Consider the following 23,805-nt stretch of genomic DNA (forward strand, 5'->3'; position numbering starts at 1 on the left):
GCTTACTGTGGATAGCGGGTGTCCCCCACCCCTCCCCACTTTGCCACAGCCATTGACTTCCTGTCTCAACAATGCCGAACCTGCCAAAGGGCTGATTGTCCAAGACAGACAGATCCACCCCAGCGTACGGCAGCATGTTGTTTACAGCGTTAGTGCGGGAACGCTTCCCGCGTGCATCCAAGCAACCTTCTCGGCTCAGCATGTTCCTCGGGCTGCTGTGCGGGACACCTCCCCCCCCCCCCCCCCCCCCCCCCCCGGGGGAGAGGGACGGTAGGAGACCGGTGGAAGCAGATGAGATCTCCATCACCATATCTCTTCCCTTCATCGTCATCGACACACACCCTTCGCCCCGAACCCCTCCCTCCTCCCCCTCTCGCTTTCGGAGGTGTCTGGTGACTCCGGCCCGTGTCGTCTCGCCCCTCCCTCCATCGGAGTGGAGGAGAGAGGGAGAAAGAGAGAGGCTGCAGCCCACTACCACCGTGTCCCAAGAGGCCCCTCGCCTGCCTGCCTGCCTGCCTGCCCCTCCTGCTGCTCAGTACAGCTGTGCCTCAGACCTCGACCAGCTGGAGATCTCAAGCCCTGCCGGAGATCCACGGCGTGTGTGAAAACCTCCTCTCCTCGCTGCCGACTCTTCATTAAGTGCAGCGCAGAGACACTTGAGAAGATCTCCCCTGCCAGCATGGCAGTGGCCCCGCGGGCCCCCGCGCTTCTCCTGCCCCTGGTGCTCGCCCTGCTCGCCCTGGCTCCGGCGCCCGCCTCGGGGGGCTGCCCGGCGGCGTGCCGGTGCTCTTTCGCCATGCTGCAGTGCCTGGAGCCCGACGGCATCGTGGGCGTCCCGTCGCTGGCCCCGCAGGAGAGCGAGAATGTGACGGAGATGTGAGTATGAGGTGCCACCTGCTCTGAATCAGACGCCTTCGATGCCGGCGGTTGGCAGAAGCTTGACGCTGTCTGCTTGTGTTCATGGTAGCAGCCATTGGTTGTCTGAATGGTAGAGTTTTGGTTTTAAATGTCTGCAGTTTAGGAGAATTATTTCAGTGTTTTTTCCAGTTCAGTCTCTTAATATATTCCAAGCTGTTAAAATGTAGTTATCATTAACTTTTCAAGAGGAATGTTTCTACAAAAAAGTTGTTCTACTTTCTTTGTTTTCTGCTACTAATGTGTGATGGGTTTCCAATGTGTGCTGATTTGCATTTCTTCATTTCTCATTATTTGTTGCAGTAATTTATCGCCTTGTTTGGTCTGTTTTCATTCCGCAAGGAGAGATTGTTCTCAGCAGTGTTTTCCGACTGCGTTTAGTAAGGGACGAAGATGATGGTTCAACAGTTAAGTACTTTCCCTCGACAGTGAGATTAAAATTGTCTGCTCGGCTCGTAGGGCTTCGTTTACTTTCATTATATGATGCAGTCGGGGTCCTGCTGTAGCTGAAAGAAGTTTTTCTTCGTCCAGAGGCTGCTTGATGGAGAGTAAATTTACTGCTGCTGGAGATACATTAGAACGGCATTCATTTCGTCACTCTGGTCATTGGAAATCAATTATGGATTCTTAGGGACAATAACGGGCACAGAGTGACGGGAACTGATGTCCTATTATCCATTGTGTTGCAACATGTGGCCCCGGGCCCTTTAAAGGATCTCACCACTCGTCTCTTTTGTATTGTGGAAAAGAAGAAGACTCCAGTTTTGGCGTGTTGTTCACATGTTATGACTTTGTCTGGATTTCAAATTGTAATTTTCTTTAAAACTAAGCACTTTACAAAGATTATCTCTAGTGGTAATGTATCTATTTTTCAGCCCTCAAAAGATCGGCTTTATCAGGAATGTGGTTTGAGTCCTACTTTGGGGGGAAATAACCTTTTTCAAGCCATCCAAGAGGTCAAACAGTACTCAGAGACAACCTGCTATATGTTCAGCATCAAAGTCCAAATAGAGTAAACACATAATAAAGTTATTATCAAAGGACAGTTTCATAAACTCTGACATCAAATTCTACTAAAGGATGAGATGCATCTTTACTTCGGAAGTACATTTCATGAACAAACACACGGCCTTCCTGTAATCTGAGCAACACGCGACCGGACTAGAGGATCGGACTGGATTTGGGATTAAAGCACCAATATGAATTCCTTTTATATGAAACCTCGTTTTGTACCTCGGGTTTGTTCTCACCCGATTCCTCTCCGGTTGTTCGACCGATGCTCCACAGGAGAAGCAAACGGCCGCTTGATGCCGGAGGTTTGGAAGCTGGTTCTTTGTGGTTCTTTTCAGTGATTCAGTTATTGCTCAGAAGAAAGACCTCTCACTCTGCCGCGGCACATGCACAGCACACGACTGTCATTTAATTAACAATGCCTTTTTAAAACTCTTTGTGAAAAAGGAAGCAGAAAACTGACCACCTGTGATTTAAACCCGGCTGCTGTGTTATTATGCAACCCACCATCAACTTCGCCGTGGATGACTAAATGTCACTCAGTGCTCCACCACGCTGTTCTCTTTGTTCCGGTCCTCAGATCTGAGCAATTAGCACTTTGCTAGGAAGAGAGCTACGTATGCGAAATGCTATTTCAGTGGAGAGCGGGTCAATTTGCCGCTGCTTTTTTCTGCCTCTGTTCACCTGTACCCGCTCCTCGCCGCCCCGCTCTCATCGCAGAGGTATTTCCCTGCCGGGGAGCTCAGAGTGAGGCTCGACATCCCCCCCCCCCCCCCCCCCCCCACCGAACCGTCCGATCAATAAGCCAGCGGGCCTTTCTCTGCCGCGTGACATGTCGGCCCGAAAACAACAACACTCGGCCGTATTGGCGGCGCAAGGGAACGCAGCCGGTGCGCGGAGGGAACGGGGGGGGGCATTAAACCGTATAAATTCAATTTTGTGAATTGCCAGTCAATGCCTCCACCCGGGAACAATAGATGATATACAACCCCGCTCGGCTCAATTCAATAAGTAAGGGGCGATGGTTGATCCTGGGGGGCCCACCTGCCTCGTAATCACATTACTGCTGTGTGGGTCAATCACACGTGAATAAAAAGGTTTGTGTGTTGCAGCTGACAAACACACAACTGGAAGGGTTGAAACAATGTGCTGGAAGTCATCAACTTAAAATGACTGTAGGTATTTTTGTTTTCGGCATATGCTCTAAACACTCTTAGACTATTTGGGGGAGGGGGGGGTCCCCCCAAATAGTATTGGATTAATTAAGTGCTGTATCTATCAACTCATACCACTTTTTCTTTCACACGCTATGAACCAGTGAGCTGCTCTCAGCCTGCCGTCTCCACACGATGCGCTTTATATATATATATATATATATATATGTATTTTATACAGGACAGGTGAAACTAATCAAGGCGGGGCCAACAATCAGCTGAATAAGATGTCGCCCTCCGGGTAGATGCCAACAAACTAACCTTGAAAGGTTCTCATCGTATCCTTTTGGATATTATCTTCCTCCATCGGGGTCGTGTGGAAAAATCACGTTATCTCCATCATCTCTTCTAATTACGCTTTTCCAAGGTTATGTGCTGAGGAGAGGTCTGGAGGCGAGCCCCTTGCCCTTCTCCATTTGAGTCCACTTAATGAAGAGTCCTTGTTCACGTTAGAGGTTCGAGTGGCAGGCGGACGCCTGGCCGCTCGGCGGCTCCGATCCCGCACATCTCCTTAAACGTCCCGTGAAAAGAGCGGTCTGTCCTCGCGTTGAGTGCTCAATTGATCCACAGCTCGCTAGTTATTCTGAGGTAGGCCGTGTGTGGATAAAGTGGAAAATGTGTCTACCTGAGAAGACTTTCCCATCAGCCTCGTCTACCCGCCGTCTCTTGAGGCGTTGTGCTTTATTTTCCATATGAGCGGTACATTAAGTTCTCATAGGAGCCGCGTCGTTGTCCGAGGCCTTGGGCGTCTCGGCTGGTTTTGTTATTTGTCGGTTCCGTGGGGGTCAGCGGGGTCAGTGGGGGTTGAATCTGCATGCTGCCCTCCGTCTTTGATGCTTAATCTTCCAAGCTTTCATTTGACTCACACAAGTATCGTTTGAAATCCCCACTCACTCCCAGTGCTTCCTCTCCCAACTCCAGGTAATAATTTGTCTGCTTGGAACGCTGTGAATTATGAACTCTTCATCCTTCTATGACCCTAAAGCAGATATATCTCCTTCACTTGTTTCTGTAACTCTTTTTTTTGGAGGGTGTATTTCAATGAATTGATTAAAATGAAATGTATTTACCTGGCATCTCTCTCTCCTTTATTAACCAGTTACATAGAAAACCAAGCCACCCTGGAGAACATAACAGACATTGATCTCGTCAACTACAGAGAGCTGAGGAACCTGTAAGTAACGCTTCTCTCACTTACAAACCAACAAATACAAATGTTCATCACTTTGACTTTCCACATATCCTAATACGCGTTCACTGCACCGGACCGAACGCTTTTAATTCTCAATACAATATGTAACTCCATACAATTGACCGCTCAATCCCCCCTCCCTTACTGACGGTTGCTATGCCGATCAAGCTTTCTGCTCTGGTCCAGCTGATATAGTGCAAAGGAAATATATCCAATTTAACCCTCAAAGTGCTTCATTTTTTTAACAATCGGTTTGTTCATTTCAGGGGCAAAGGTATAGAAATGTAGCTCTATTTTTCTTTTATATTTACCAATCTATGTAAGTAATGAAAGCTAATTGATCCTACTGTAGCCTTGTACACAATGCTTTTCATTCCTGCTTACGGTTGCTAAGTTATGATTGAACCATCATGCGTTGAAAATTGAGAGCACTTTGTGTTGTCCAAAATGTCCCGGTGCGCTGCAGATTTCCAGTTGAATAGAACCAAGTGGCCTTGAAACCATGAAAAACAGCCCCACACAAAAAGTCCAGAAAAGTACAAGTGTATGGTGGAAAACACACATTGTTGTCCACCATCTGAATGACTAAAAATTCATTACTCATTACATCAATAAAGAGGTTTGTGAAAGGAAGATACAAGTAAGTTAGATAAGAAGCTGTTAGATAAGAAAAATGTGGTCAATTAATTGATTAGTCATATCGATCAATAGTTTAATGATAGATGGTAACAGCTCAGATATTTGAGTGTTATTCACTATTATTCACTGTTTTCTGACACTTCGCATAGCAGATAATTTATTAATTATTTGATATTATAAATATTGCCAGATTAATGAATGATGGCGGCATTATTTGATCTCACGCTCTCTATCTGACCACCTGTAGTTCTTTACTTCAGGGTTCATTGTGCTTTCTCCTCTGCAGCACCATCACGTTTTGTAAGCTGAGGCTCATCTCTGCCAACGCCTTCCAACACAACCTCAAGCTGCAGTATGTGTGAGTGTCCTTGTCAATACAACACGGTCGTCCTCCACGTGGCGTTTCGTGTGTGTGTGTGTGTGTTTGTTTTGACCAGACTATTTGTCGCTGTCAGTCAGGACTCGGCCGCAACTTTTGTATTTCCCACCGCGTCATCCGTGGATCTGGTAAACGCGTGAGCTCTTTTGAAACCACAAATTGCATTTATTAGACGTATTTGAGTATTCTTTCTGGATGAATATCTAAAATACAACATGTAGTTTGTATGATAGGGAAGCATGTTTAAACAACTTAGTATAGAGGGGAATTTCAATTTTTACTTTGGGGTTTGGGGAGTTGGGATATCTTCTGTATTTAAAAAAATAATTGCTTGTTACTGTACCATAGAACCGTCTAGAAAATCAATTAGGAGGCAGCCTGGTCATTAAATAGCCAGCTTTTCACTCATTATTTCTAAAAGGATTTATTTCGGCCTCTACATTTGTGATCAGTTAAGCCTCTCACAGGCCCAACAAAACGTAATACTTATCTGCTGGAACCATCAAATCCGTCTTTTCAGCAGCAGCTGACCCTTATCGTCTCCATCTTGTCCTCATCGTTTTACTGAGCGTGTGCGACATGCCCCACATTGCTTATCTGAAAGACAGCAATGTTTTTGAGTACCACAGATGAGGGAGGCGGGGGGGGGGGGCTGAGGGGGAGCTGGCGGTGGAAAAGCTGGGCGGGTTGCGCTCGAGAAATTGGAGAAGACATCCACCAGTCACCTTTTACTCGCTCACTTTGGCGGATTATCGACAACTGATGCATAATAAATACACTCCACTAAGGGTCCATTATCACTTAATCAATATTTTGCTTTGGAGGGAGAAGGTGGGCTTGGGTGGGGTTGTGTGGAGCGTAGGGGGCTTTCCGTGTGGCAGACTATAACCAAACTAAGCAGTTGACGTGGAGGCTCGGACCACTTTGCCCACAGCTGCACCCGAAACCTTCCTGGACCGCTATCATCCTTTATAAAAAAATCGGAACAGAAAATGAGCTGCGATATTCCCGGCTCTGCCCCCCCCCGGCCCCCGGGTAGGAATCGAGCTGGTAATGGATAAGTCCCAATGGCTCACCCATCTGACATGAACTTTCGGGAGCAAGGAAAACAAATAATTGAACCCTTGGCCCTGCCAGGGTGAATATGTATTGGCTTCCATGTGGGCGCTCCCCAGTGAGGCTTTTTCTCATCTTCTGGGGAGGGTTATTTACAGGCTGGTTCTTTGGCTGTCGGAGGATCATTTGAGGGCCAATGTGATGATTAGTGTCCTTTGAGGATTGGCAAAATGATCTGTACACTCATCCGGGAAAAGGATAACAATGATGTATTATAATGACATGAATTCAATATTTTTTTAAATGTTTAAAGTTAAATAAACAACAGCTTGATGAGTGTAAGCAAGCGCACTGGGGTTTCAAGCTCAACGCTAACGTCTAACAATGAATATACTGCCATGTTATATGTATTAGGGCTGTCAATAGATTAAAAAAAAAGACTAACCTAACCTATGCGATTAATCGCATATCTTGAAAATCATTAATTATGATTAGTTTTTCTTCTAAACACTTACAAGTAATGAGAACTATAGACAGCGTAAGTGTATTTTAGACACTGGTTTGTTTGTTAATTGTATTTTAAACAAAAACACCCACATTTGATCATCTTGGAGGCAGAATTCCACCGGGTGGATCATGTTGAACTAGCGGCTCTTCCTGCCGTCTTCGTGCACTTTGCTCTCAACTCGCCATCATTTAACGGCTGTGTTTGAAGTGCCAACAATCTCCCCACATTTATCCAGGACGTTTTCAAACCACGTTTTTTTAGGGACACGGTGGTGGTCGTCTGCAGACCGTGTGCCGCGCAGGGTAACGTTACATGTTGAGATGGAGGCAGCCGAGCAGCTAGCTTAGCTTAGCGGTGCTAAAGTGGTCCGTTTGTCCCTCACCCCTCTTCTGTTTGACACGTGGAGTAATTCCTCGGCACAGTTCTCCGCTGTATGTCGCGCCTCTGTTCGTTTTACTTCCAATGCAAAAAGCTCTCCCCATCTTGCTTTCTCCGATCTAACTGACTGCAGCGGTTTCGCGTTCCTGCACACCGGAAGTAAAAAAATTTGAGTTGACTGCGCTAAAATATTTTATCGCATTAATCTCGGTTACATTAATGACATAGATTAACACGTTAATTCTGACATCCCTAAAAAGTTTTTAAAATGTGTCGCGAGCATAAACTAGAACTGAGGATCTTTTGCCAAACTCGTTAAATATACAGAGACATGTGGATTCAACTTTTGGGGACCTCGACTGACATTGTCATTCCTGGAGCCATGAAGATAGCATGGCTAAAAACAACTTCACTGCTACACGCATACATTTCTACATAAATAAAGTTTGTGGGTCCGTGTAGCCGAGCTGCGCCCTTCTTCCGAGAAGTGTTTGTGACTGTGGACTAATCACCTAATGTACCCGACGCTCAGAGAGCGGTGCGCTGCAGCTGTTTGTGAACACGGCCCCCGGCTGGTGTGAAATACTTGCCAAAGGTAATTGATCAGAAACCATTTGGATGCATTAACGTTTTCCACTGAGGGTAATTCAAAGCAGGCACGCGTAACGCTCTGAAAGTGGGCAATCAAATCACTCGACTCCGGGAAAATCAAAATAACATTTTTACTTTGATTTTTCTTTTATGAAGCAGGAAGAAAAGTTAGTTTCCAAAATATGTATACTTTTGCTCAAATGTAAAGACGATGGTGTGCATGCTAACGTCATTTCAAATACATCCATAGATTGTGCAAAATAGTGTGACTGCTGAATATTGATGGAACATAAAAAACAAATGTTGGTCTTATCATGTGTCTTGTATCTCTGCTCTGTTCACAGGAACCTGGCATCAAACTCTCTGGAACACATCTCCTGGAGGGTGTTTCATTTTCTGCCACTGCTCAACCTGTGAGTCCATCTGAACTTACTTTTTCATTTAAGCAAGTACAATTTTCCAGGAGCTCAAGTTCAAATCAGAGTAGTCAAGTATCACCCAATTTACGAGCGCCGGATTGACTAATATATTTAATGCTGCAGAACAGAAGGTAAAATGTCTTTCTGACCTTATTTCGTGCACCAAACCAATATGAGCCACATAAAAAAACACCCACTGACTTTGTGAAGTGCAAAAGTGCAATCTAATTTACAATATTATACACGAGATTATATTTATTACTCAGGTTTTTTTTTTATGCCCTGTCCACCTGTGGAGAACCTTCTGACTTTTGCTGCAAAGCAGAAAATCTTTCGTGCCTTTACAACTTATCGCGGTCCGACTGGAATCACTCAACACAGTTTGATATATGACAAGTCCTGCTGCTGTTGAATGTCAATTCGCCGAGAGAAACGGTGAGAAAGAGGCTTTTGTGCCTCCTCACTGACTTGATTATGATGTGCATCGTTTAAAGCGCAAGAAGCAAGGTAAAAACACAAAGGATGAAACGCTAATTGTAAAGGTTAATCTCGGGTCGGGAGGCCTTTCAGTCTTCTCGTGGTCTTATCGCATTGTGCATTCAGCGAAATTTCCCAGAGGTTAATTTACGGGTGAACGTACAGTACTTAGTTATTGTAAAACAAATTACTGCTGCCTTTTACAAAGCGATTAACTTATAAGTGCAAAGCAACCCGTTTCCCCCGTTACTGCACAGCTAAAAGGGTCCATGAAAGCCGTAGAAAAAAAATATTCATGAAGAATTTAAGTCAGAGGAAACGAAAGGTTATTTTCTAAAGGTGAACTTCTTCAAAGATTCATCAATGCTGCCTGTTTCCAATTGTTTTAATTGTTAGTGATTTTAAAAGTGCTCAGAAAAATAAAGGAAGCCAATACTGTCTTGCTTTTACATACAGAGAGCACGTCTGTGATGCACAGTTAAACCCATTCATTGGTTACTCATCTAAAATGTTTTACCATTTAACCATTTTTTGTGTTTCCTTCTCATCAAAAGGAGCAAGAAATTGAATTTGTCGCCAGCAGAGCTTATTCTCCTCCGTTTTCTCCTCAGGGTTTTGAGGGAGAACCCTCTGGTTTGCTCATGTGACCTCCACTGGCTGCAGCAGTGGCAGTGGACCGAACGCGGCTACGCGGACAACCAACAGTTTTCTTGTTTCTCCGATGGTCGAGAAGTGCTGCTCAGCTCCTTGGTGATAGATAACTGCAGTGAGTGCACAGCCAGGCTTCTTTCCCCCCCTTTTTTTTGATGGTATATAATGTTATCAGTAATAATGCACGACTGCAATGAGATGCAAATGCTCAGACCAGTAATCCAGTTTCCAAATGTAGATTTCAATGAGCGAAAATTAAGAATTTTAATTCATTTATTGATCAAAATGATGCCATTTTATTCTCTTGTAAAACATATAGGGATGGAATACAGCTATATGTTCTATTCCACAGTTCATGACATAATTCTCCCTCTCATGTGGTGCTTGTGAACAATTGAAAAACACGCAGCTTGTCACCGTTGAAAAGGAAAAATAATAACCATTTGTCGATCCACTTCTGCATATCAATGCCTTCAACAAGTGGAAAGGGGAACATGGGGAAGAAATTGGCTCGCATACAGGGGGAACATCTTGTTGCCAGGAAACATACAAGAGATTTTCTGGCCCTGCAGTAAACGCCTATAAAGAAGAAAAATAAGCTTGGCCGTCTTCCCCCATTCGTACGACGACTTTAGCTCACTGCTGTCTCCTCTGCTGCTCCCAGGTCTGCCCGAGGTGACCATTGTCTCCTTCAAAGATTCAACGATTCAAGAAGGGGGCAACCTGACATTCGCGTGTCAAGTGACAGGAAGTCCAACTCCCAATGTGAGATGGAGAACCGATGAGCTCAACTCTCGCTTCTCCACCCAGGTAGGGAATTATCTCCTGTCGACTCCTGCTGTCTGTAACCCTGCATTCCTCCAAAAGACCCCCATGTGACCGGGCTGCATTAACCTCCTCTTCCTCCGCCCTGTTGACTGCTGACAGGAGAGAATCTGGGGCTCCACTCTTGAGCTGGTCCTGTTCCTCACCAACGCCTCGTCCAACGACAACCTGCACAACCTGACTTGTGAGGCCGAGAACCAAGCTGGACCCGGGGGGGACACGGTGCAATTGGACATTGAGTGTAAGTGCCGGGGGCGGAATAAGACCGCGCTGTTGAAAGCTCGCGGGCCCGGCGCATGTCGTCGGGGCTTAATGGAGGTTAGGCCAGGGCCATTTCTCTAGTGCAGGCAGGGTGGACAGCCGGAGAAAGGGAAAATGCACTGTACTGATTTCTTCTAAATGCCCCCCTCCACAAGTACGAGCGTACCCGCCACGCTTCTAATGGAGCTCTTTGTCATCTGCCACTCACTTTGGCAAAGTGTTAAAATAATACGAGTGGAGTGCTGCAGGTACGGCTGGTCATTTAAAGCAGGGATACAATGAGAGGACAAAAGAGAGTGATCTTACATCTACTTGCTCTCAGAGGAGTCCTTCACCTCACAGACGCTGTTCCTCTAGTTTGCAGCTTGACCCGGGAGGTTTGCTGTTGTTCTCCCTCTTTCCAGATGCATTAGCGCATCTTTGAGTCGAGGCACACCGAGGAATGACAGCGGCTGGCGGCTCCGCAGAAAACATTCTCAGATGCATTAGTGGTACATTACGGAAAAGAATACCGCCCAAACAATATTGTATATCACAAACTCTGTGACACTCATTAGAAAATAAAGCCAAAACGAGCGTGGGCGCCAATTGGATGAGGCCAAAGGCACGAGCGCCGAGGGACAGATAATGAACGTCAGGAAAATGGGGCTGATAACCCGCGCTGAGATCCGATTTGAGCCCGTGCTAATGGACCCTTCCCTCCTACTCCGGAAAAACCGCTTCATCCGCAGTGATTGGCAGTCTGTAAATGCGTTAGTGCAGCTAATCTATCAACATCAGCCCCCCTGGTGGACGGACACTCGTTAACCGCCAGCCCTTTAATTACTCTTAATTACCTCCCTGAACAGTGGGTGTTTACTGCTGAGTGGCTCACGGTGCCATTGATTCATGGCGCTCGTTTGGCTGCCCTTTCATGGGAGAGCATGTGGATTTTCGCGATGTAATTTCAAATTAAAAGGTAGAGTAAGAGGGCAAGGCAATTTTTTTTTTATGCAAAAGGTTGAGGTGGAGAGTCGAATAAACCTAATTCTCAAAACCCCCTGCAAGGAAATAGCTCGTGTAGGTTTAGGAGAGGCCGCTAATGGATGATTAGTTAAATATGAATGCTAATTTTCTTCGACGGACTTCGGTGGACTCGGCATGAAAGGCCCCCAGAATCCCCTCAGCGCAGCACTTTCTGAAGCCGGGTCGCGGGTTAAGAGCAGCAGACCGGTTTGAGGGGGTCTCTGCACTTGAGAGTTGTGTTCGATCCAGACGCCAGAGGCCGTTTCCTGTGACCTCGCGTCCCGCCGAGCATCCAGGTAGCTGTTGTGGTCAGTGGGGGCACAACGACGACCAGGATTCATTATTCATAGCAGGTCAACACAGGTTTGATGCACAGATGGAGAGCATTGATTTGTGGAAACTCACTCACCCGTCCACTATGCTGCACATGCAAATTGCAATTGCTTTATATATTTTCTTTAAATCATTTAAATTGTTATTGTACAACATGCTTCCACACGCATTAAATATACAATGATATTAAAGTAGATAACAAATGATCTATTATTATTTGATCGCTAATTAGAAGCGTTTCACACGTTCCATGCCTTATGCTAAGCTAGGCTAAACTGTCTGCTGGCTGTGTTGTGTGCTATCATCAATTTTCCTCTAACTCGAAGCCAGAAAGCAAACAAGCTCCTTCCCCAAAATGTCCCAACTATCCATCTCTTCACTTTCCTTGTTGACTTTCCCAAAAATAACCAAATCTCCCCCCCCCCACCCCCCACCCCCCCCAATCCCCTCAGTTCCCGTCAGAATCATCTACCTGAAGGACGCCGTGCAGCAGCACCACTGGTGCTTCCCCTTCGTCGTCGACGGCAACCCCGAACCCCAGATCTCCTGGCGCTACAACGGCGTCGACCTCAAAGAGTCCACGTACACATACACCAAGTTCATCACCGACTCGGGCGACGGGTCGGTGAAGCACGGCTGTCTCTTCCTCAACAAGCCCACCCACATCAACAACGGCCAGTACACTCTGATCGCGCAGAACCGGCTGGGGAGGGACGAGGCCACGGCCAACGGGATGTTCATGCACAACCCGTTCGACCCGTTCGACCCGGAGGGGATATTTCCAGGTGAGTTCCTCGTCCCATGACGAGCTGCCATTAGTGCGGCTAAAAGAGGAATCCATCCGAATGAACGAGCAATGAAACGATAAATCAAATGTCCCTGAACAAGTCGGCATTGTAGTTAAAGTTTTGTAATAATTAGCTGTCAGAGATCTGAGAATAAACAATATGTGTTTCCTGAACACTAATACATACTCATTAATGACAGATTACTAAAAGAAGCTTTATAAATAAGTACATCAATATAAAATACTGCTTCAGTGGAATTTTATCTTCATACCTCTATGGATTTTTGGGATGTAATTTTGGAAGCGCAATAGCGTCAAACTAAAAGTTGGGCATCATCAAGGGTATTGAGTTAAAAATATACTAATTAACTGAAAGGCGATCAACTCAGTTCTAGCTCCATACGTGGTTTGGTTGCTGGTTTTTTTCTGCAGAAAATACCAGCAACGGGCATAAACCACAAGGCGGTGCGCCGTGGTATTAGAAATAAATTGTCAGGGTATCAATGTGATATGAACAAATGTCTCTGTTGAAACCTTCAGAATAAAGATAGGAATGAAGCAAGAAAGCTCGGGGTGTGTAGGTCTCACTGAGGGGAGGTATTCTGAGGAAAGAATTCATTCTGAGAAAAAACGCCCTTGAAAGAAATGTTTTGTGAAAACATGAAATACGTATTGAAAAAAACGGGTGAATGAAAAGATCTCTGTGAAACCCATGCTGAATACTTACTTACTTAGATTATTGTTTGTTTATTCTAAATGTTAAACCCGTAGTTTAGAAATGCCCAGATGTGTATTTTGGATGATTTTCCCCAGTAAAGCAGACATGCTGTGGAGGCAAAAAATCTCAAAATGTACCACTGCATGAAAAAAAAATATCATTCACCATTTCAGTAGAGACTAATAATTGGAAAATAACCCAGTTTTTTCCTCTGCTAAAGGTTTCATATTGAGACTGCGTGTGTCCGTGTGTGTGTGTGTGTGTGTGTGTGTGTCCGTGTGTGTGTGTGTGTGTGTGTGTGTGTGTGTGTGTGTGTACACATATGTCTGATAAATTCTTTTTTTCGGGGCACCCTTTTAAAATCTTCCCTGGTCGTGTTTGTGCTCTTGCTTCCCTCATGCCAGTCCCCGACGTGAATCCGAGTAAGTCTCGCATTTGATTCATGCGCTCCTAGAAAAAAAAAAAAAAAAACAGCATGTGTCCTCAGCATGTGTCCTCAGCATGTGTCCTCAGCACTGCAAAGACGTGATGAGAAGTCCCTCTAAACAAATCTTCTTCCTGCCCCCCAGTTCCTACAAACAAATCCAACATGGACGTCACAGAGAACCCGGAGAGTCGCGCGTTCGTGGTACGTCTCAGCGGCCTCCCCAACACAAATATATATATATATATATATATATATACATACACACATATGTGTATTTATGTATGTGAGTATCAGTTTGAGGTCTGTCTTTGTTTGCACAGGTGTTCGTGGCCGTCGGTCTCGCCGTGTTCGCCTGCACTTTCCTCCTCGTCATGATTCTGGTTATTAACAAGTGTGGCCAGCATCCCAAGTTTGGTATCCACCGTAAGTTGAACCACGTCCTTTTGGTCTGTAAAGACGTCTGCACAGTCAAAGACTGATGATTTTTGTATTTTGGGATTTGGATGTGACACCTTTGCAATTATGGAGATGAATAAAACCCATCGCACATTTTGGAATATATTTTTGTTATCTAATAACAAATCAAACAAACATACCTGAATGACAGAATCGTGAAAGTGAACTCCCTTGATTCATGCGTCATTTAGACATTTTAAAGTCGGCAGAAAAAAGTGAAAAATTCGCTTCCGAAGGTTCCGTCAGCCTCTCAGAAGGTTGCAGGCGCAGGAGAGAGCGACTAATATAGGACTTCCACTGAGCTGTAACTTTGCACGCCGGTAGCCGCTGTGGCGGCCGGCCTAAAGTGCCTTAATTACTGCATGAGAATGGCGGCAGAAACCTCCCCTGGCCACCGCCACGTGGCGAAGGCCATTAAAGAAGATGGATGGATGCATGGAGGAACAGCTAGACTTGATATAGCTCCACTCGGACTCCCCCAACACACACACACACACACACATCTACCCTTCTCACTCTAAAAGTGCCTAAGTGGGCCTGATTGCCTAAGTGGGCCCTGCTCCCTCTTTCCTTTCCTCCATCGCTTCTGTGCTCTCTCTTTGTTGTTCCATTTTCTACCGTGTTGGACTCTGGGGGTTCTGTGGTTTGCCTTGCTGAGTGGGGTTTTACAATTCGGGCCCCACTTGTTTGGCTTTTAATACACACCGTAGTCAGGGGTTGCCAACCATTCAGACACCCCCCCCCCCTCCTCCCTTCCCCCTTCCACCTCCTTTTTTCCCTTCAATGTGTCCTGATTGCTGCATGGTTGATGATGGTGATTATTACAGCTCGTCATCATCTGTCACCACGGCACCGACCAACGTTGCAGCCGAACCGGCGGCAGAGGACGTTGATTCCTCCATTGGGAGAAAAATTGAGTTTTGAATTTTCTTGTGATGGCCGCCTGCAATCACAAGTGTTGATTAGTCGCCACACGTCTCTTGAGTTTTGCTCGTTTGCATCTCTTCGCCGTGTCACCAGGGTCATCGGTTTTGGGAACCGAGGACGACCTGGCCGTGTCGCTTCGTTTCATGAACTTCGGGACCAGCCCGCCTTCCTCGGATGAGGACTCCGGTCTATCCAGCTTCGTGGAGAACCCGCAATACTTCTGCGGCATCATCAAGGAGAAAGACATGTGTGAGTGTCAGCGCTGAACTCGCTGCCGCTCCGCTGCTGGTGCTTAGTACTGAGATGCAATGATGTAAATGTCACTTTAAATACACACGAGACACTGTAGTCAGAGTGCTCTTTGTTTGTTTCCGTCATAATTCTTTGCATGAATGTTTGTAATCTATCGTTGTTTTGGTTTGGTGATTTGAAAAAGCACAAGATGGATTTGATAAGGGACAAAAAAAAAGCCAACTAAAGGGTTGAGGTCTTGAGCCAGTTTGCTGCAAACAGAAACGCATTTTCACCTGGATATTCAAAGCGTTGTTGTACTTCAATGTTTAGGTGTCCAGAACATTAAGAGGCAGGACATTGTGTTGAAGTGGGAGCTGGGGGAAGGAGCCTTTGGCAAAGTCTACCTGGCCGAGTGTGCCAACCTCAGCCCCGACAGCGACAAGATGCTGGTCGCCATCAAGGTGAGTGAACGAGCGACGACCAGCTATTCATTTATCCAAATCAACTGCGACACTCCCGATGCTGTTCAGGAGAGTCCGGCTCGGGACCTTTGCTACTTTTCGCCCCCCCTGAACTTAACAAAAGTGTTGTAACATCCTGTGGTTCCAGAGTGAGACGTGGAAGCCTGCAGGCCGCTTTAATACGCAGCTCGTGTGACGGCGGCTTATTGCAAAAGTGCTGCACCCGTTGCTTTACATGCAGCTGATTTCAGATGCTCACTTCTATTTACGAGCCTGATAACAAGCCTCTTCATATGAATGACCCCCCCCCCCTCTCCTCTCCTCTTGTGCGCTCACCAGACTCTGAAGGACGCAAACGAGTCGACCCGGCAGGACTTCCAGAGGGAGGCGGAGCTGCTGACGGTGCTCCAGCACCAGCACATCGTGCGGTTCTACGGCGTGTGCACGGACGGGGAGCCGCTGGCTATGGTGTTCGAGTACATGAGGCACGGAGACCTCAACCGCTTTCTCAGGTCAGCTCACAAGGTCAATTCCAGCACAGATGCGAAATAAAGGTCAGGCGGGCGTCTGGTGGGTCGAGCTGTCAACTCGGACATTAAGTTTATTCATTTAAGCTGCGGAAGAAACAATTAATCAATAAGAAAAGGACCCAGAACGTTTTACAAAGTGCCATAAACGAGTATCTACGAGTCTTCAAATATATATTTGGGTTTTAAGCTATTGGTCTGACTAAAAAATACTTCTAACATCTCTACTTGGACTTCAGGTTATTGACATTTTGTATAATTTCATAGAACAGCCAATTGCTTTTCCCAAAAAGGCCAGTTTACTCAGTGTCCCTTGTGGACTTCCAGTGATCTCAGTGAATCTAGATCTTCCTCCCTGTCTTTGAGCAAGGCATTTAAACCCCAAATGTCAGAAGGCTGAATCTGTTCTCTGACCTCAGTCAGCGGGGTCACGGTTAGAGATGCTTTCCTGTCCCCGGTTGGACCCACTCAGCTGACCTCAGGTCCGCTGGTGGAAGTGGTTACTGTTCAGACCAATAGAGCTGCAGATGATCTGGGGATCCGGGGACAGCCAGTAGTTTAAATCTCTCTCTTCCCACCGGCTTTTGGGTAAAGGGACTCAAACGAATCGAAATGTCTGCTCCGACTTGTTTTTCCTCCATCATTGCTGCTAGTTCTTCCTCCCCTGACAGCTTATATAAACTGTCTGTCACAGGGAAACGGGGGCTGCAGTGAATTATCCAGACCAATGAGAGAAATCTGGTATCATTCCGGGCACGTTTCTCTTGTTTGGCGCAAACGTGATTCAAAACATGTCAATGCGAGGGAGACAAATACCATCATTATTACTTATTATTATTACCGTTTACAAAGCGCCCTTCGTTCATAATAGAGAAACGTAAATTGCAGGATTTAATATGAATTCTGACGGACGCAGTAAACAATCAGATTCCCCACTTAGTCAGAAATAGACTGAGATGAGATGTCTGAAGGAGGGCGCCATGGCAACGCTGGACGGACGGGTTGTTTGAGTCGTGTCCCGGCGAAGCCTCCGGAGGCAGCTGAAGGAGACACTGTTGACCCGTCGGAGCTCTCTTGGCACCTGGGAAACCATCTGACCAAACGATTAGAGCAGACGCGGTGGACGCTGTCTGCCAGGTGTCCCCCCCCCACAGGAGACAGATTGGGGCCGACAGACTTTGCCTGAGATGTATGTCCACCAACGGATGGAAATCGCATTTCCAGCAGACAGAAAGGGTAAGAGGACCGAGGGCCCCCACAACGCAGCTGCTTTCCCACCCTGCCACCTGCCTTTTAAACTAATAGTGATTGTATGGACAACTTCCTTTTGTAAGGAGGGGGACAAAGTGGAGAGGAGAGATATTAGGATGGATGGAGACACATCATCTGCGATCCGCTCATTTAGGCGGCGGTCAGACGCGAGAGTGGGTGTTTATGATCCACGGGAACAACCGGGAGTCAATGCGCCGCATGCGCTTCTCCGAATTGCATTATTGCAAATCAATTGTAGGCGTATTACGAGCCGTGTGTTTTCCATTAGGCGACCCCGTTGAGCGGCATCGCGGCGGGGGGGTCGAGCCGGGCCGCGTCTGCGATGCTCTCCAGGGCCCGTGTGTGTCAGAACCCTGTCGGCGGGCAGATCGCACGCTGAGCTCGTTGTGCTTCAGGTCAACCAAGGTTTGGTGCCGTCGTTACCGACGCAGCGGGGGGAGAGGGGGGCGATCGCCCCCGTTTCATTCATGTGAGCAGCCAATGGAGGCGGAACAGCACGTCCTGTTCCTCACAAATGGAGATATGTGCGATGGAGCCGCAGCGGGAACCAGTGCAGGAAGGGAAACCATCGAGGAGAATATTGTGGAATCTACCAATCCGAAATGCATAACACCGCTACAGACGTACACCAACCTCAAAAGTAGATTTTTCAAAAAGCAATGGAACTTCACAAATGACCAATTGCACGTTATATACAAGCTGAGTATATAAAACAAAAAAGTATATATATTGAAAAGGGATCAGTCAATTTGTTTTGTTGTATTAAGTCTAACTACATTTTACATCTAAATTAAATCAACACACTGCTTAGATATATAATTTTATATTTATTTTGCAGACAAGCCTTCACCAATTGAAAAAAAGGAAGGTGAGCGGTAATGCTTCATTTGCCCTCAGCATAAAGCGCTGTGTGACTGAATAATCCATATAATTAGTGCGTGACGAGATAATCCTCGTGGCAGTTTAGTGTCAGGAATCAAATGTTCGGTTGTAAATGAAACTATTGGAAAGGAAGTACAGGTGCTGTGCTAAGGTACACTTCTGATGTACTTTAAAGTTCTTTACTTTGGTATTTCAATGGCAACTTTATATTTCTTCTCCACTACATTTAAAAATGTTGCGTCTTAGGTTACGACTCCGCATTGGCCTGAAACCCACTGGACTAAAGTACCAAACCGCGTCGAGCAGCCACAAACAGAAGTGCTGCTTACGTACTGATGCATCACAAATGATGTAATATGGGTTTCATAAGCGCTGACTCACCGGGGCGGTTCTTTCTGCAGAATTTGAGGCATTTTGCTCGTAATGCTCGAGCACTTTTATTCGATTAGGACGATGAAAGCAGAGCTCTTAATTGTGTAACTCCACATTGCAGGTTGTGTACTTCCGAATAAGCGGATGATTTGAATACCTCTCCCACCACTTCTTTGGATAATATCCCCCTTATCGTCATCTGTCTTATGAACCAATGACCTCCCCTCCGATCCAGACACCCTGACACGTTCCCGTCATGTCCCCTGTAGGGCTCACGGCCCTGACGCCCGTATCCTGGAGGAGACGAAGATGCCACCCCTGGGTCAGCTCACTCTCCCCCAGATGCTGCACATCGCCGCGCAGATCGCCTCGGGCATGGTCTACCTGGCGTCGCTGCACTTCGTCCACCGCGACCTGGCCACCCGCAACTGCCTGGTGGGGGAGGGCCTGGTGGTCAAGATCGGAGACTTCGGGATGTCCCGAGACATCTACAGCACGGACTACTACCGGGTAAGAGGGGAGCGATGAAGACGAGTCGTGCTGTGTGTCGCTTCGGCCAAAGAAACTTTGCTTTTGTTGTATGTGGGCCCATTTTTTTTTGAACTACTATGAATTGAAGCTACACTTTACTGACTTCACTGACTACCTCAAAAATGATGCAACAACTTCGAAAAAGAATGACTCCTCTCAAAGGACGGCTTAGTATGAGATACTAATTCAAAGTGTCTCACATGAATTACATTTGTAATGACATAGTAAGTTACAACTAAGTTTATGTTTTGTTTTTTTCATATAATAAATCATTATTTTAAGATATCGTTTTAATTTTTCCCATCACAATCACATTGTTGTAATTGGGCGTCAATGACAAGAATCAGTTTGAAATGTGCTCATAGATGTGTTCAAATTCAACAAAGTAAAGTGTTTAATGTTCCCCTTGAGACCTCCACGAGGACGCAACGTCACCCACTCGCCTCGTCTGCCTCCACAGGTGGGCGGACGTACGATGCTGCCGATCCGCTGGATGCCCCCAGAGAGCATCATGTACAGGAAGTTCACCACGGAGAGCGACATCTGGAGCTTCGGCGTGGTCCTCTGGGAGATCTTCACCTGCGGCAAACAGCCCTGGTACCAGCTGTCCAACAGCGAGGTGAGTTATTGGAACCCAAGTTCCGCCTTCTGGCCACAGGGAAAGAAAACGCGTCTAATTTAAAGGGTCAGTTCAAAGAAATGAGAGAAAAAAATAAAAAGACACGTTTCTTGCTCACCCTTTGCGGTAGCGGAGCAGAGAGTATATCGGTGGTCAAAGGTCACTGCGACTGTGTTATTATTGTTTGACGCAGAGGTCTGATAGGATGAGATGATGGTTGATGATGGAGGCAACAACCTTGAGTGGTTTTTTTTGAGACTCGGTTCCAAAGAAGGATTGTTTAAGTGGTTTGCATAGTTGCAATGATTACGGTTAGGCTACTTTAAAACCCAGAAGACAATAAACTACAACACTTATTCGTGTGGCGAGTGGGATCGTTGCTCCACCCAGTGAAAGTTTTCTCTTGGCTGTTTAGGATTTCACCTCTAGGACTCTTTAGGAACTTGTGTGCTCAGATTTCCTGTCAGACGTCAGGTTAATTCGATTTGATCTCCATACCTCCACAAATGAAACTGTAACCATCTGCGTGGAGAGTCATGAGATTTTCTATTTTGTGATGCGGGTGAAGAGGAGAAATGAAACTAGACGGAATTATGTTGCGGGCTTGTTTCTCTTTTTACATTTAAATAACAGTTTAAGGATTCACATTTCTACGTTCTCTCTCTCTGCTTCCTGCAGCTTTTTTAATATAAACAGCAGTGAAAACTGAAAAGCCGCTAATCAAGTAGCCATGAATAGCTCGGTAAAGCTGAGGATAGCTACAGATGGATTGTCACTCTGTTAAAACGCTGTCATCTGTCACACAATTGATATGAAAATACTCACAAAAGCCCGAAATGCGTTAAGTTTTACAAACCATATTTGTGCAATCGCATTTGTAATTGTTCTCATAGAGAATTCGTATAAACACAACAAAACATTTTCATTGGATGCTACTTAATGTTGCTCCTAAGTTCTCCTACGGCTCGTGGCTCTTAAGCTGATCAATACAATTATAATAATTAAGGGCTGTCCAGTCTAGCCTTTTCAGCCCGAGCACCAAGAAGTGGGACTCCATTGCGACCGCAGCACTGCTATTACGAGCCCGGACCCTCTCTCCTTTCAGCAGGAGGGTGGATCGCTTTTCCCCGGCACTCGATTCTAATCACATCGCCGCTCATTTTTTGCCGAGGGCCAATGAGCTGTAACCTCGTTAACCCAATCTGTCTCGGCCAATGAGGGTTGGGCCAAATTATGTTGCCCAAACACGCAGTGGCGGCGATCAATCATCCCAAAATACTGACTCGGCAAGCGGCGGCGAGCCTTTGCGTGAGGGAATCGGCTGAAAGGCCTTATGGACTCGTCGGATCGGGTTGAGTTGGTTAGAGAGAAGGCCGCTCCGCCGAATCCTCCACATTGGTTCTGTTCTCCGACCGCCGGCAGCCGTTAGCCGCGCTGTTAGCGTCCGAGCGGAGGGATGTTCATACACGCCGACCCAAAATGTGTGTGTGTGAGAAAATGTTTTTCCTCTCTGAATTTTTTTGCACATTTTGTGGTTGAATTTTCAGTTGTTTTTTTATTTGTACACAATTGGTTTAGAACTACTTGTTTTTAGCGCTAGTTGGCAAATGTTTTAAACAATTCACCCAACAGAATGATACAGTTCATCATTTTCAAGAATTTTCATTGCGAGCATCTCAACATGCTGCAGACTTCGGTCTTCAGCTGAATTGTCCCCAGGGTTTCCTTTCATAACCTGTCACTACAACGCTGTGTCTGAATTCCCATCCCCGAACAGGCCATCGAATGCATCACGCAGGGACGGGAACTGGAGAGGCCGCGCACCTGCCCCAAGGAGGTGCACCTGCTGATGCAGGGCTGCTGGCAGAGGGAGCCCCAGCAGAGGATGGTCATCAAGGACCTCCACGCCCGCCTGCTGGCCCTGGTCAAGAACCCGCCGGTTTACCTGGACATCCTGGGCTGAGGAGGCCGAGAACCACCCCGGGGGGGGGACGAAAGGGGGAGCGGGGGGCGTCGCTTTGGTTCCATTACTCCAATCGGGGCTGATCACTCTAACCCACCGCTTTAAGTTTGGCCCCATTGTCCCCCCCCTCCTCTGGGAACCCGTCACGTGTTTACCAAAATGTTTATCTGAGGTGGGACGAGCCGGACGGAGGACATGCATGGATGAGTGTGGATACGTGTTGAAGTGTATACGGGCTCTGCGCTCCGAGCTGTGGCACATTTCATGCGGCTCTACGGCCAACGAGAAAACGAAACGGATGTTTCACGTTTGGAAAAAGCAAAGTGAGAACTTGAAACGGCATTCAGTTTCTTGTACAGCGGATACGTTTTGGACATGGGACTTTGTTTAAATGCCTTCAGTAAATGTATATAGGAAATCAAAGTTGTACAATCAAAAGCGTGTTTGTTTCATGAGTATTTTCTTTTAAAAACAAAAGGAAAATGTCATGCAGGTGTTTGTTTACATGTAATATATGAAGGACTCCTTCCACCTTGCCCGTCTTTTAGCAGCGTTCAACAGGCCTTCATAATCAAAGCACTGTAGTGAAACTCTGTCCCCCGGGGGCTGGATGTGTGGGGTCGGGGGGGGGTCGCGGTCAGACTGAGATGGTTTTAGAGGCAACAGATGGGTTAAAGGGGGTGAAACTCCAGGAGGAGAGCGACAGACGGCGGTGAAACAGAGACAGGAGGCGAGGACACCGACCGTGATGCCTTCAAGTGTAAATACCCAGTGTACATACTATTATTAACGTCTAAAATATATATATATATATATATATATCTTCGTGTACGTTTTCTCCAGCACTTTGTATATTGTCTGCCCTTTAAAAATAAACAAACTTGTTAAAAAAGAACCCCCCCCCCTCCCCGTGCAGCGTCGATCCGTCATTATCGGGTGCTTCAGAGCGAACAATGACTCGGGCCTCCGTCTGGTCTTAAAGTTGGACGTCTTAACAAGACCATTCAGCAGCCTCCTATTATTTCTGACGAACTAATCAGCATCCTGCGACGCCTCGACGGGATCCTCGGCAGATGGTTATTGAAAAGGAATAATCAAGTTTCATATTGGCCCTACTGCCGGGCCCCCGGCAAACTAACACCAACCGAACCCTTCTCTCCACCAACCCCCCCCTCCCTCCATCACTCTGCATGCACAGCGTCTCCTGGGAGTGGTAATGGATTGTGAGTAATGCTATCATGCCCTTTCTCCGTCTCTTTCTTCCCCCTCCACCTCCCCCGGTGTACCGGGCGGATGAAAACACTTGGAGGACTCGTGTCTGGCTTATTGTTTTCTTCTAGTGTCTACAAGCGGATTCGGGGCCCGGATCGGATTAATACACATGGTGTTTGTCCCCGTTAGCCTGAAGGGCTCCATTTGTGAATTCAAAATGATTTTTTTTTTTTTTTTTTAATAAGCACTCGAGTCTCTTCAGCCTGGTTGGATATAGAATACGACTGTAATAAGAGCTCGAAATGAGGCCATTTTAAAAAATGGAAGCCCTATTAGAACTTTCCTTTTTAATCACCCACCTCAACAGATAATGCTTGTATGCAGGATATTGATTTTTATACGGTAATTATATATTTTATCATAGTGGAGATTCATTTCGCTAGTCGACCACTCTTTATGCTTTACTATGAACCCCGTAAGGCCTTAACAGCGGGTAGTGAGTATGAGAACAAAATGGTATAAAATAGTAAAATCATAGCATACCAATCTTTATAACTAATTAG

The 23,805-nt window shown here is 46.3% G+C and overlaps 1 protein-coding gene across 1 annotated transcript; it reads left to right on the forward strand.

Moving 5' to 3' along the window:
* The first annotated feature begins 379 nt into the window (after positions 1-379).
* ntrk1 (neurotrophic tyrosine kinase, receptor, type 1) lies at positions 380-22,925 on the forward strand. The gene is made up of 17 exons (XM_040164560.2): positions 380-876; positions 4,240-4,314; positions 5,258-5,329; positions 8,228-8,296; positions 9,391-9,545; positions 10,095-10,240; positions 10,358-10,496; positions 12,307-12,639; positions 13,764-13,781; positions 13,929-13,987; positions 14,107-14,209; positions 15,263-15,418; positions 15,734-15,864; positions 16,204-16,376; positions 19,187-19,427; positions 19,909-20,067; positions 21,845-22,925. Exons 1-17 carry the CDS (start codon positions 680-682, stop codon positions 22,028-22,030), a joined length of 2,412 nt encoding a protein of 803 aa, XP_040020494.2. The 5' UTR covers positions 380-679; the 3' UTR covers positions 22,031-22,925.
* Positions 22,926-23,805: the final 880 nt, after the last annotated feature.

Source organism: Gasterosteus aculeatus, chromosome 20, assembly GCF_964276395.1.
Source record: "Gasterosteus aculeatus chromosome 20, fGasAcu3.hap1.1, whole genome shotgun sequence".
NCBI lineage: Eukaryota > Metazoa > Chordata > Actinopteri > Perciformes > Gasterosteidae > Gasterosteus > Gasterosteus aculeatus.